At 40.4% G+C, this 13,136-nt stretch overlaps 1 protein-coding gene across 1 annotated transcript; it reads left to right on the forward strand.

Annotated features, from left to right (window-relative positions):
- The first annotated feature begins 556 nt into the window (after positions 1–556).
- Positions 557–12,204, forward strand: LOC139468525 (A disintegrin and metalloproteinase with thrombospondin motifs 18-like). Its single transcript, XM_071250538.1, has 12 exons — positions 557–686; positions 1,390–1,492; positions 2,004–2,082; positions 3,333–3,410; positions 5,871–6,019; positions 7,127–7,164; positions 8,006–8,108; positions 9,054–9,209; positions 9,855–9,993; positions 10,245–10,370; positions 10,687–10,738; positions 11,810–12,204. Exons 1-12 carry the CDS (start codon positions 557–559, stop codon positions 12,202–12,204), a joined length of 1,548 nt encoding a protein of 515 aa, XP_071106639.1.
- Positions 12,205–13,136: the final 932 nt, after the last annotated feature.

Raw genomic sequence — 13,136 nt, forward strand, 5'->3', positions numbered from 1 at the left:
GCGATCTACGCAATTGGGTTACGATGACATGCATCAACCAAGTCAGCGAGACTGCCCGACCGATCCCGTTAGCTGCCTCTTACGACAAGCATGGTCGCCTCTTACGGCAGGCATGGGTGGCTGAAGACCAAATCGAACCGGATCATCACGGGTCGATTATGCATTTATGACTAAAGACTTAGTTAAGGAAACTATTAGAGAATAGACCACCCGATTCCTTTAGTCGCTTCTTACGACAAGCATTGGTTGCTGGAGACTGGTTCTAACCCGGATCTTCACTTTAAGGGCTAAACTGTTGTTAAAATGTAACTAATATACTATTATGATAACTAAGACAAAATTGTTATGGTTGAGCAACTTCTTTATTACAATTGGGCGACGTTTCGGTGTAGATTCTAACACCGTTATCAAGCAAATGCTTATCATAACAATTTTGTCTTAGTTACCATTCCAACTTCTAAATGCAACTCAAAGAAGTTACTATTATGATGTTTTAACATTCAATGATATCTACACAAAGATGATATGCGTCAACACTGACTGTTAATTCCTCCAGATGTCAGGTCGTGATCAGCTGGCAAAGTTTCAGTCGGGTCGACGTAAGTCAGAAATCATGGACCTAAAACCCCGTAAAACTCCAGGCCACATGAGACCTCTAGCCTTCACAGAGGACATACACCATGAGGGTAAGTCAATGTATGACCGTGCTTCCGACAGGCTAACGACACCCATGAGGTGTGACCGCCATGTCCGACAGGGGGTCAACCGCACTGACGTCCCCTACGGCCACTTTAATCCTCAACTTTGACTTAGCGGGGATAATACTTACCTTGGGGGTTATTATAGACCTATCAGTAAGTCATGTTGTTGTAATGGGAGGGCTTAATAGGAAGTAGAACACGGTGTATCCATAAACTGTGGCTACTTTGTAATGCGATGATAGAGAAGGGCAGAAATCCTTGCTGATTGAAAAACGTGTTATACTCTTGCACAGAGAAAATGCAGAACACCGAAGCTTACCTAAATCTAAATCTGACAAAACAGATTAAACAATTACATTATTGTTTTAGAACGGTGACACTTTATAGCAGATATGGTAAAGTAGAAAGATTTATTCGCGATTCGCTTAATTTCCTGCGTTTACCTAAAACTAATAGGTCGCATTCCTACGAAGACACCCATGCAATAAGGTGTTGGCTCATCACTCCATAGCGCCGGGTTCGTGTCCCAGATGCGTAAACCCTAAATTCAGTTGCTGTAGTATGGCTGCAATAGTGATACAAGCGGCGTATACCGCGACTCAGATCGGTGATACAGTAGCAGTGTATTGCATTATACAACACGTATGTTTTGTTTTAAGCTGTTACCGTCATCGTTTCTTTATAACAGATTTCATGAAGAAACCGTTTCTTGGACACAGATCAAAGAGACAGGCGGTTGGGAACTTTCTTGTCGAGACCATCATCATTCTAGATTATCCAGTATTTCTGTTGTAAGAATGTTTTGACAAATCAAATCCCATTTGTTGATGTTTTCGAGATGAATCACCGCGGTGTTAAGTGGTTCGTATCTATACCTTTACCTACCAGATACTTCAGCTGTTGTACCCGTGAATACAGTAAATGTAACCGAGGATACAGTAAATGCAATAAAGCGTTACGTAACATGATTATTTCTTGTTATTGTAGACTATCACATTTCAACAGAATTTCAACTCTCTTTCATTGTCCTTTGCATACCACTGACTGTCAGATTATTTCTTCTGTTGACAAGTCAGTGACCTTTAGTGTCACACAAGCATATACGCATGCGCACGTACGCACATAAAACCTTGGAAGTGCTGAGCTGGGCCCACTTGCACAAAGCGATCTTAGCGCTACGACTATTGTACGCCTATGTGAAAGAATGGGATTTACGATCATCTTAGCTCTAAGATCGCTTTGTGCAAGTTGGGTCATGCTACGATGACATTTTCCCCAAACATCTTTTTTTCTTTCAAACAGCTGGCGTAGGAGGAACAGGAACGACATCGTCGCCACGAAGCAGGAGATGGTGGACTACTATGCCAACATCGTGGAAGCTGTAAGTAGGTCAGAGGTCACCAACACGACCTTGTCCTTGAAGTTTTTAACAACTGTCCACGCAAAACTTGTCGCTAAGTGCTTAATGCGTATAATGACGAACACCAAAAATGTAATCATTAGCGTCAATAATCTAAGTGGAGCATTGGTGTCACAATTTCATATTTCAAGAACCACCAACAATTTCATTTTCCTATAATACGAACACCATTTCATCCAGGTTGTTTAATTATCGGAAATTGTTGCAGGAAATATTACAGGACGTGTCAGTTCTACACCTTGTGACTGCCAATTCCGTATAAGTGACATATCACATAATGCTACATATAATGCCAGCATGTTAGCTGAGGAAGAATCTGCAATAACCATGCATCAGTGCTATCAACTTTTGACTAGACACCAAAACCTGAAGACATGTCCATTCCTCTTTTGTACTGGATTCCAAAGCTCCATAAAATCCATACATAGAGTGAAAATTGCTTGGTCCAGCAAATGTACCACCAAATTCTTGTCTCAACGATTAACCATAATCCTTAACACAATCAAGGAAGGACTTTCTTTATCTTTACAGTGAGTATTTGAGAAAAGTGTAATTAAGTCCATGTGGACTCTCAAAAACTCAAAGGATTTGCTTGACCTTTTACAATCTCAGAAAAGAAGCAGGTTCAATTCTGTCAAAACGTCTGATTTTTCAACTTTGTACGCCACTATCCCGCATGAAAAACTTAAGGAAAACCTCATTCCTTGACCCATGGGGCTTTTATTACAAAAAGTGGTGACCATAGATACAGTTACATTTCTATCTTCAGCGGTTCAGGTCAATTTGTCAAAAATGAAAGCAAATACCATCTGAAGTTTACTCCGAAAACAATGTGTGAAATGCTGGACTTCCTCATTGATAACATCAGTGTACAATGTGGGTGAATTCCAATTCTTGCTGATCTGTTTTTTGTGCATATGAATAAGAATTGCTGCTCGGATTGGCAAAGTCAAAACAAAGTAATTTGGCCAAAAAAATTAACTTGAGCTTCAAGTATATCGGTGATCTAATATCGTTCAATAACCATCAAAAAGCCAATTCCATTCCACTGATTTACACAACGGAACTAGCAGTAAAGGAAGGCCGTCTCATCAGTTTTATATTTAGATACTTGCATAATGATTCAGCGTGACAAATATTGGTAGCATGTAGAGAAAAACATGTGATTCTGCTGTTCTATTCTGATTCCATGAACGTCACTTACTTTGCAGGTAAACAGACGTTACGACAGTGTGACGTCACCCGGCTTCACCGTAGACATCGTTGTCAACGCCATCATAATAGCTGAGGTAGGATATAGAGATTACTACACGAGTGTCTGTCAAATATCATTTACAGGAGGAAGTGTTCCAAAGGGTAGGCGAAAGCGAGTTAAATACGTTTTGAAAACACAAGTCGTAAGCTAAATGGTACTTAACAGGCACGGGTGCAGTAGCCTGTTCCTTACACACCCTAACATCGCACCGTTTTAGCATCGATTCGATGCATATTTTGTCAGTTCTCATAATCGCAGTGGCGCATTCATACATAACACAGCGGTCGTGAATGACTTCACCAGGCTTACTGCTTACTTCTCACGCCTAGTGTCACCCTCCAAAATAGGTCCTGCTGTATCCTGATTAATATCAAGGCCACTAGGATGATGGAAACTAGATAATATAAAAGACCATTTTTTAAACACTGTAAAACCACAAAGTTTCGACACAGACGTAGGTGAACTCGACAGAAGCACGCGAACCTTATCAATGAATTACAATCAGAAAAATAGTCCCGACCGTCATAATCTGACTTTAGGGCATCACCATGGAGAAGATAATTACGGACCTGGAATTCGATTTCACACATATGCTTGATACAAGTTATCTCAAATGGTTATCACCCACAGGTGTGTTAGAAGTAAATGAACTGTCCATGTCTTGTAACAGTAATATCATTTAAAACAACATTCTCTACAAATAGTTTGTAAAATGAGTATTTTCATTCTTGAGTGAATTATGAAGATAAATAACAGCGATTTCATTTAAACATTTTCAAGAAATTCCGTACACACCTTCAACAACCACACAAACTCCAGATGGGTCCATTCATTCATCTGCTGTCCGCCGTCCTGGTATGGACGAAACTGACTGAAAGCGACATCACTCATTCATTAACCTTTTTTCAAGAATCTGTAATAAATACCAATATTTCTTTCAATGAATTACGGGTATACATGGCTCTGGTACATTCATCAAACGTCGCTGTACAGAGTGGAGTCCCTTGGACATGCCAGGATCTGTGATCACGGGTTTGGATCTAAGATTCGCCCTGTTTATCATCCTTGGTTTGTCAGTATCATACCGGTGTAAGTTGCCAAAATCTAACACACACACACACACACACACACACACACACACACTTCAGAGGGTTTAACGTCGGTTGTAACAGTGTTGTCAGTTATATCACGGTATATCAGCTTGGTGTGGGAAGAAAGTCACCATACACCGGGGTAGATTTTGGGGACTTCCAAGAATCTACCCTCCTTTCCCCAAAATCTAACCCGGTGTATGGTGACTTTCTTCCCACACCAAGCTGATATACCGTGATATAACTGACAACACTGTTACAACCGACGTTAAACCCTTCTCACCCACTTACTGACTCACTCTTCACACAATGACAACAAGATAACAATTCATAAGAATAGGTTTATTTTTTATAACCAATCAGATTGTTAAATCAACGTTATAACTAATCAATTTATTAAACTGTCATTCAATATGTCTTTAAGGGAAAAGGGAAAAGTATGTGAGTTTGGCTTTATGCAAGAAATAGTTATAAAACAGGGTGCCGTTGTACAAAATAACCTTAGCGCTACGACTGTCGTAAGTCTATGTTAAGCTATGGGAGTTACGATCACCTTAGCGCTAAGATCGCTTTGTACAACGGCACCCAGATCCCCAGATTTTGGCCCCTGATTTATCTCCCTATCAGTGCATTATTTTGCTGGGAAAGGTATTTTCGACTATTCCAAGAATCCCTTTATCTCATGTTGCTTTTACAGTAAACTACGTTTATACCGAACACGCTTATAACGAACCGACCGATATAACGAACTTATTGTTTAGTCCCGGCCATTTGTTGTATATATGCTGTATATATGCTTATAACGCACTACGGTTATTACGAACTAAATTAAGGGGTCCCTTTGAGTTCGTTCTAACCGTAGTTAACTGTCACGTGTTATCAACGGAGTAGTTGTGAAGCAGAGTATATGCACCGTGTTGTCGAGGAAGCGAAACGATAGAACCACGGTGCATTTTGTTCCAGAAGTTTGTTATCTATTGTTTTTTGTTATTCGGGAGTCAGCGTACAAAGTTTCAGTAAGGCGACGAGTGAAATGTAAGGAAAACTACGTGAAGCCTGAAGATTAGACCCTAACCCTTTCATCTCCTGTAACTCTCCGGAGAAATAAGAACAATGTTTAGTGCGCTTGTTTCACCGATAGAATTACTGACGCCAAGTTGGAATGTTAAATACATTGTCGAGTTATGGGACCTTTCTGCTGACATTAATTGTTTTGTTTTGTTTGTTTGGCTTAAATATGTTATTTGTAAGACTTGTCGAGGCAGTTTAGGAGGTTGTTTCACTCCCCGGGCTTGTTTCAATATGGAGGACAAGGTGTGAAGCCCATTTAGGTGGCGCTGACTATCGTAAAACCTCACTGGCAAACGCACCCACTCACTCACTCCAATCATGCTTCGTCACAGAACCCTCTCCAGTCGCCATGGACACAGAACCTGAACGTCAGTAACCGGATTGATGCGGACAGAGCTCTGGACAGTCTGGAGGCGTTCTTGTTGACCACAGGCGGCGTTATAGCGGGGATTCCCTACGACCATACCTTCATTATTACAGGGTATCCATGTTAACTTCACACCGACAATCTTACCTATTAACTCTCATTAACTTTGCATGTTACTAATGTGTTTTTTTATTGACTTCATTTCTGTCATTGTCGTGGTTATAAATGACGTGAATGAATATTGTTTTACAACATTTTTCCAATTGTGCAGCTATTCAGTGGAGCGGATGTAATTAATGGTGTGTTAAGTGATGCTTAAGAACAAGCAGCACATCGGTTCCGAACTTATATTTAGTTGAAGCTTCTTTTATTGACATGAAGAAAATATGGACTTATATATCACTATTAGGAATAGAAATTGAATTATTCCTTTAATTAGCATATTCCATTCTTGTTATTCCTAACATATGATATTTGCGATATGGAAACACATAAGGATAATAATCCCTTTAACATATTATGTCAATATTAAAATGATCGGAGTTTAATACATATACTAACGTAAATTACGAAAACGCGTAGGAATACAATGGGTGAGTGGATTTGCAGCCAGGTTTGTTTACATGGGCAGTTCCGTGAAAGCGCCATCTGGCCTTTCAGTGTTAGTCATGCAAAGTGGGCAGGTGGGCACAACATTGATGAACAAGGAACTTAGAACATTGTTTGAAACAAGTAGTTCCTACAGATGACCTCATTGGCATATTTATCTGATCGGCCTACCGCATTGATAACACTATGCGTTATATGATACCGTAAGTTATTGAATTCATATAAACATACGACTTGATATAGCTACCAGTAGAATTTTAGCGACAATGGCGTTAAACAATATGTACTCACTCACTCATCGTGGAGATGGCATTTCCCAAGTCAACTCTATGTGTAATCTCATATGGTCAACCACTTGTCGGTGTGTGATGAGATCTATTACTGTTTCTGCTTCTATTTCTGTTTCAACTATTACTTGCCTTTGCATGTGTTTGTGATGGGTGCCATCGGTGGGGCAGAGTACGCTCACCTTTTCGCTAACACCTGGTATTATCACTATTTGATAGTGATTCATAAACACATGCTTGTGATATAGTCGGAACCGTACAATCGACTTTGGCAGAGATTTCTTATGAATATGGAAAGGGTTTTGTCACCTTTATTTATCTGCAGATACGATTTGGTTCGGGGCGAAAGCACATCCACGGCAGGTAAGAGAATGTTTTCTATAAACTATCACAACACTACAGTACGCAGGTCTTCCAGTGTCGTTGGAAAATGCATTAAGCTTTGTCGCATATGTCATGTTTATGTGTGGATAGTTGAGTTGTCAATAACTTTAAGGTGGTTGGCGATAGGCTCGGGTCATTCGACGGTCATAACAAGTTTGATTTAAGTCTCTTAACATCAGTTTGATGTTTTCTCAAATCTTATGATGGGGCAGTTATTGTCAGTTCTAAGATGTTGATTCTGTTTCACATATTTAACTGTCAACATAGTATGGGTATGGGTACCAAACAAAAGGACATTGTCTATGTTTATGGCTAAGCTACGTGAATCATGGTTGGTCAAGCAATGGGCATCAGAGTTGGTCATTCTGAATCAACATCAGTCGGGCAGTAAATACTTTTTAGAAGTGTCAAGCAAACTATTACCAAAGAGGGGCGGTCGGGTAGCCTAGTGGTTAAAGCGTTTTCTCGTCACGACAAAGACCTGGGTTCGATTCCCGACATGTGTACAATGTGTGAAGCCCATTTCTGGTGTCCCCGCCGTGATATTGCTGGAATATTGCTAAAGCGGCGTAAAACTACACTCACTCACTCACTCACTCCAAAGAAGCTCACTGTTAAACACAATGTACTGCCGTAACATGGGATTTTACAGACGCTGCCTTTATAACTCAAACGTACATTTAGTTTCAAGTTAAGCAGATGTTCCACTCGACTTGCACCCAATAACCTAGATTGTTCATTCCCTAAAGCTGTGGATCAGTCTACCTTTACCTACATCAGCGTTATATGTACGACATATTTATACTGCTTCTTCACATAGGTATAGCCTCGTTCGGGGTGTGTAACGTCAGATCAGGCTCCATCTCGGAAGACATCAGGAGCGAGTCGACTGCTGGCATCATCGCCCACGAGATTGGGCATGCGTAAGTGCCTACTAGCTCAGTGGTTAAAGCGTCCGCAAGCCACGCCGAAGATTTCGATGGTTACAATGATCGTTGTTTGTTTGTTGTTTAACGCCGCACTCAGCAATATTCCAGCTATATGACGGCGGTCTGTAAATAATCGCGTCTGGACCAGACAATCCAGTGATTGACATCATGAGCATCGATCCATGCAATTGGGATCGATCACATACATCAACACAGGTCAGCGAGCCTGACCACCCGATCCCGTTAGTCGCCTCTTACAAAAAGCATAGTCGCCTTTTACAGCAAGCATGGGTTGCTGAAGACCTATTCTACTCCGGATCTTCACGAGTCGGTTACAATAAAGGTGTAGGGAACATTCTTGGGTGTACCCTGTGGTGTAATTGCTGGGAAACTACATAATGGGGCATAAAACGCTACGAGCATGTTCTCCATTTGAACATTATATTGTATTTGTACAGCGAAATTATCTTACCAACATGTTTTAATCGATAGAAGACAGCTGTTCGATTGAGCTGAAGTTAACTTGCGCTAATGTCACGTGACTTCCACTGACTCGGAAAAAGCGTGCGGCTTTTGCTTTAAAGCGGGATATAAGGGATTTATTCTGCCTCTCAGAAATCCACGTTCAGACTTGCTCGTAGCGGGGTATAAGAGATTTATTTCCCCGCTGGGAAATTTATTACGCTCCAATGCGGGATACACAGTTTATCAAGATCACGTGATCCAGTCAAGTCTCATCATTCTGACATGAAGGTGTGATAAACCAACAAATAATATACCTATGAGTTTCATTGAACGATTAAACATCGCCATAATGAAGATTAAACATCGCCATAATGAAGATTAAACATAGCCATAGTGAAGAGAAGATCTGGGACATTAGTGGCCATAAACATTATTCACTTACAGACATAGTCTTACTGTTGCTTCTGTCTTCAGACTCTCTGCTCTTCACGACGGTGACGGCAACAGCTGTGACGGCACCGCCAAATTCATCATGGCCCCGTCCCTCGGTATCCCCCCACGGAGCCAGGCGTCCAACCCTTGGCTCTTCTCCACCTGTTCCATTGCCTACTTCAGAGTATTTTTGGCCAGGTAAACCTCATTGCAGTAGAGCAGGGTTATGATGCATCAAGGTGACTTAACGTCGCGTCCAAGATTATTGCACTTATATACCGACATGCATGTATACACCTGTGTGTGTGAGTGAGTGAGTGAGTGAGTGAGTGAGTGAGTGAGTGAGTGAGTGAGTGAGTGAGTGAGTGAGTGAGTGAGTGTGTGTGTGTGAGTGTGTGTGTGTGTGTGTGTGTGTGTGTGTGTGTGTGTGTGTGTGTGTGTGTGTGTGTGTGTGTGTGTGTGTGTGTGTGTGTGTGTGTGTGTGTCCTTGTACTAGTCCGGACTGATGTCGATTTTATGGTGCTAGCCCACTGAGATACCATGCCGCAGTTTACCATGAATACTACACCCCGGATGATGTATCAAACTATCGCTGAAACCGAAGCCTTAGGCATTTATTTGACTCTACAATTCCTCCATTTTGATATATAATGATACATGCTACTTGCTGCTATATGAGCATATTTGTTATTTTAGTAATCTAATGACGTTTATGTACTAATAAATGGCGCTAGATAGGTTATAAGCAACAGACGGGATTCAATAAACATCATGTCGGTGTTTAGGATATTATGGTAAATACATGATACCCATTAAACACATTGCCTTGTGTTTTATTCACAGATCCTCTGCATCCTGCACGCGAACCGTGACCGGAAGTCCACTGAACTTGTCTCCCTTCCTCACTGAGCCGTTTGGTCAGAAGTACAAAGCCGACGTACAATGTGAGATATTTCTCGGAACTGGATCGAAGCTCTGTAGGGTAGGTATATATGCACGATAAAAAAGATTGCAATTTGACATAAACATACAACTCAAAGCTCATTGCAGTTGACGTGCTGGTGTATCAGTTTGACAAAACTACAATCATTAACCTAGGAGCGATCTACTGCTTCTTATCAGCGCAAACACTCTTCAAGGTATGAAGCACCAGTATTGGCTTGTTCAGAAAGTCAGTCGGGATTGCAAGAGGTTCATCTCTCCCCTTTCTTTACATAGTGATCTCTGTTACAGGATCTGTATATGGGCGAGGAAAGGACATTTGACGACATGTGCAGGTCGATGTTCTGTGACGATCCAGGATCTCGGTTCTGTTTCTCTATACCCGCTCACGATGGCACATCCTGTGGAAATAGAAAGGTTGAAAATCTTGCCGTCATTTCTTGTTCAGATTTCTGATTTGACACTGAAACTATTTTACTGTATTATATCTGACCCAAATTTGCATTCTTAGAGATCTCAACAAGTCTCACCATAATATATCATCACAGTTGATATGTAATTATTTATGGTTTTGCGTCGTGTTCGCAAAGTTTTCTTTAAAAAAGGTATCACAAAATACATTTAGATATAAATAAAAATAGAGCGTTCAGAAATGATAATGGTGCAGTTAAGCGTACCTTTACCCAGATGACAAAAATACATGTGTCAATCATCGAGCGTTGTGTTGTTGCAGTGGTGTCAGTTAGGACAATGTGTCGTCTCGGGGGCCGCTCCTCCCACACCGGGTAAGTCCACTCCACTGTAATACTGTCTATCAATCAGTGGTATTTCTCATTAACCACCCACTTTGGTAAAAGAGTGTATCGTACAAAGAATGTTATCAACAGATATTAACATAAACTCAGAAAACGTGATAAAATATCGTTAACAAACACGAGTAAAGTCACTGTCTATCTGTAGCTAAAAACACATGCATATTACTAATAAATCGGATTTTGTTTCTCATGTACATTACACTCGGATCTTTTCAAAAACGTTTGGCTATATATACGAATTTCATTGATATATTTTAAAAAAAAATTAAGTAATCGCTTTTGAAATTATCTGCAGAACCTATGAATCTTACAGAGGACATGCCATCTGCCTTTTTTTGACTAGGAGGGAGATAATCATTTGAGGTTTCATATAGGAATAAAAAATATATTTGGAAGGAATATCTTTCGGAGGCCATCTTTGTCAAGCAAGCCCTAGTAGTTAATATTGGACGTAGGAACACATTGTTAATCTTCCAATAGTTTAATATGTTTTCAACAGTTATTGTTTCAATGGCTAAATGTTAAAGTAGTAAACGGGTGACGTTGTCTCCACTTTCTCGAATATATTTTCAAATGACTAGTTTAAGGTAACGCGGTTACATTTATAACGATTCATGCATATTTGATTGATAAACTGACATATTATACTTTCTCACTACAATTCGGCAAGACACTACACAATGCTTATTGCACTGAATTGGGTATTTTCTTCTTGTGGTTTCAGTTGCCAAACCGACCATACGTTTACTATCGCCCAAATTAAGAGCACTTTCTTTTACTTCAAACTCAAAACCCCGAACATTGATATAACTGGTAATCAAGATGAAAATTTAAATTAAATGTTACCTATGATGTAAATATTGATAACTATTGACTGTTGTAGCGCTATGACTATTTCCGAATCACTTGGTAAGGCTACATGTTTTTCATTTCTGAAATGTCCCACCAGCATGTAAAATACAAGTACTATCTAAGATAACCCTTTCCTAAATTGATGACATCGTTCCTATAAATAATCGTAGACTGTCTGTATATTTGCAGAGAACTGCCCCGCTGGAGATGATCCGGATGTCCTGTGTAATGCCAATTCCTGCTCCACCCCGATCTTGAGGGACTTCCTATGCTGTGCAACATGTAATGGTATTGCCACCGAGACGCCAGTGCGCACGCGCGGTTTGACGTCAGCGTCCATCTTTGCTGTGACCAATGCCGCTTCTGCGCTCAACTCAAGAGGGCCTACAACAGCATCGATGATGCCACGGCCAACGATGATGTCAAGACGACCTCGTGGCAGAACAACAGCGTCCATGTTTGAAAGACCAAGGATGAAAACAACAACAGCGTCAATGTTTGAAAGACCAAGGATGAAGAAGACCACTGCATCTGTATTTCACTTCAGAAGGCCAGGAAGAACCACAGCCTCCATGTTTCCTTGACTTATTAGCATGGGATAATTTAATCTATTTTTACACTGAACTCTCCTTAAAGGGCAGGTTCACACGGAAATGAACATATTTTTCTTGTACTTTTTCCACATTAAAAGTGTTAACCTAGAAGTGTCGTAGACAAAAATATAAAGATATCACAATTAATTAACATATTTTTTGCATTAAAACGATTTATATATTTCACATTTACCAAGTGTTCTATTTCCATAACAAAAACACCATGGCTTATGCCCCTTGCAATATGACGTCATTGGTGCCAATTGATAAACATTATGACGTCATCATGCTTAGTTAGAGCCGCTTCACGTGGTGTAGGTACAGGTGTGTGATTCTAGCGTCTCAGATGCCAGCCAGCATAGTGTTATGCTGAGTCACCACTGCGCCGGAGTGTGTCGAAGGCCATGTTGTTTTACCGCAAACTGGTACTTGATATCTTTTGCGTTGAGAATAGACAGGGACACAGTTGAATTGGCACCAATTACGTCATAATCTAAGGGGGATAACTCAGGCCTGTTTAGCTCGAAAAACGAAGGCCTCATAACGGCATATCATTTTCACACTATTGTGAGCTTCCTACTTTCACTGTGAAAAAAATGAGTGTATATTTTCAAACACAGATACTAACTAATCCTAAAATTGCGTTTTGTTTAGAAAAAGAAAGAAAGTGATTTTTGCGTGTACACTTCCCCTTTAAGTACTGGAGATCATCGATAATATTTGTGTGCAACGTTGGACCATAGTGCGGAGAAGGATTCTGACATGACGATTAAGTTGCTTCGTCTCAAACGATTTATAGACATTATGGGGTTCATGTTAACAAGGTGTTATGTTAAACTTGAAAAAAAAACACAGTTGATGTTTACAGAAAAGTTGTCTTACTTTTGTAAGAACTATGGCTTGGCAGATTCGCTAACCAAACA

This window comes from Haliotis cracherodii, unplaced genomic scaffold (assembly GCF_022045235.1).
Source record: "Haliotis cracherodii isolate W230 unplaced genomic scaffold, xgHalCrac1.p SCAF_1, whole genome shotgun sequence".
Classification (NCBI taxonomy): domain Eukaryota; kingdom Metazoa; phylum Mollusca; class Gastropoda; order Lepetellida; family Haliotidae; genus Haliotis; species Haliotis cracherodii.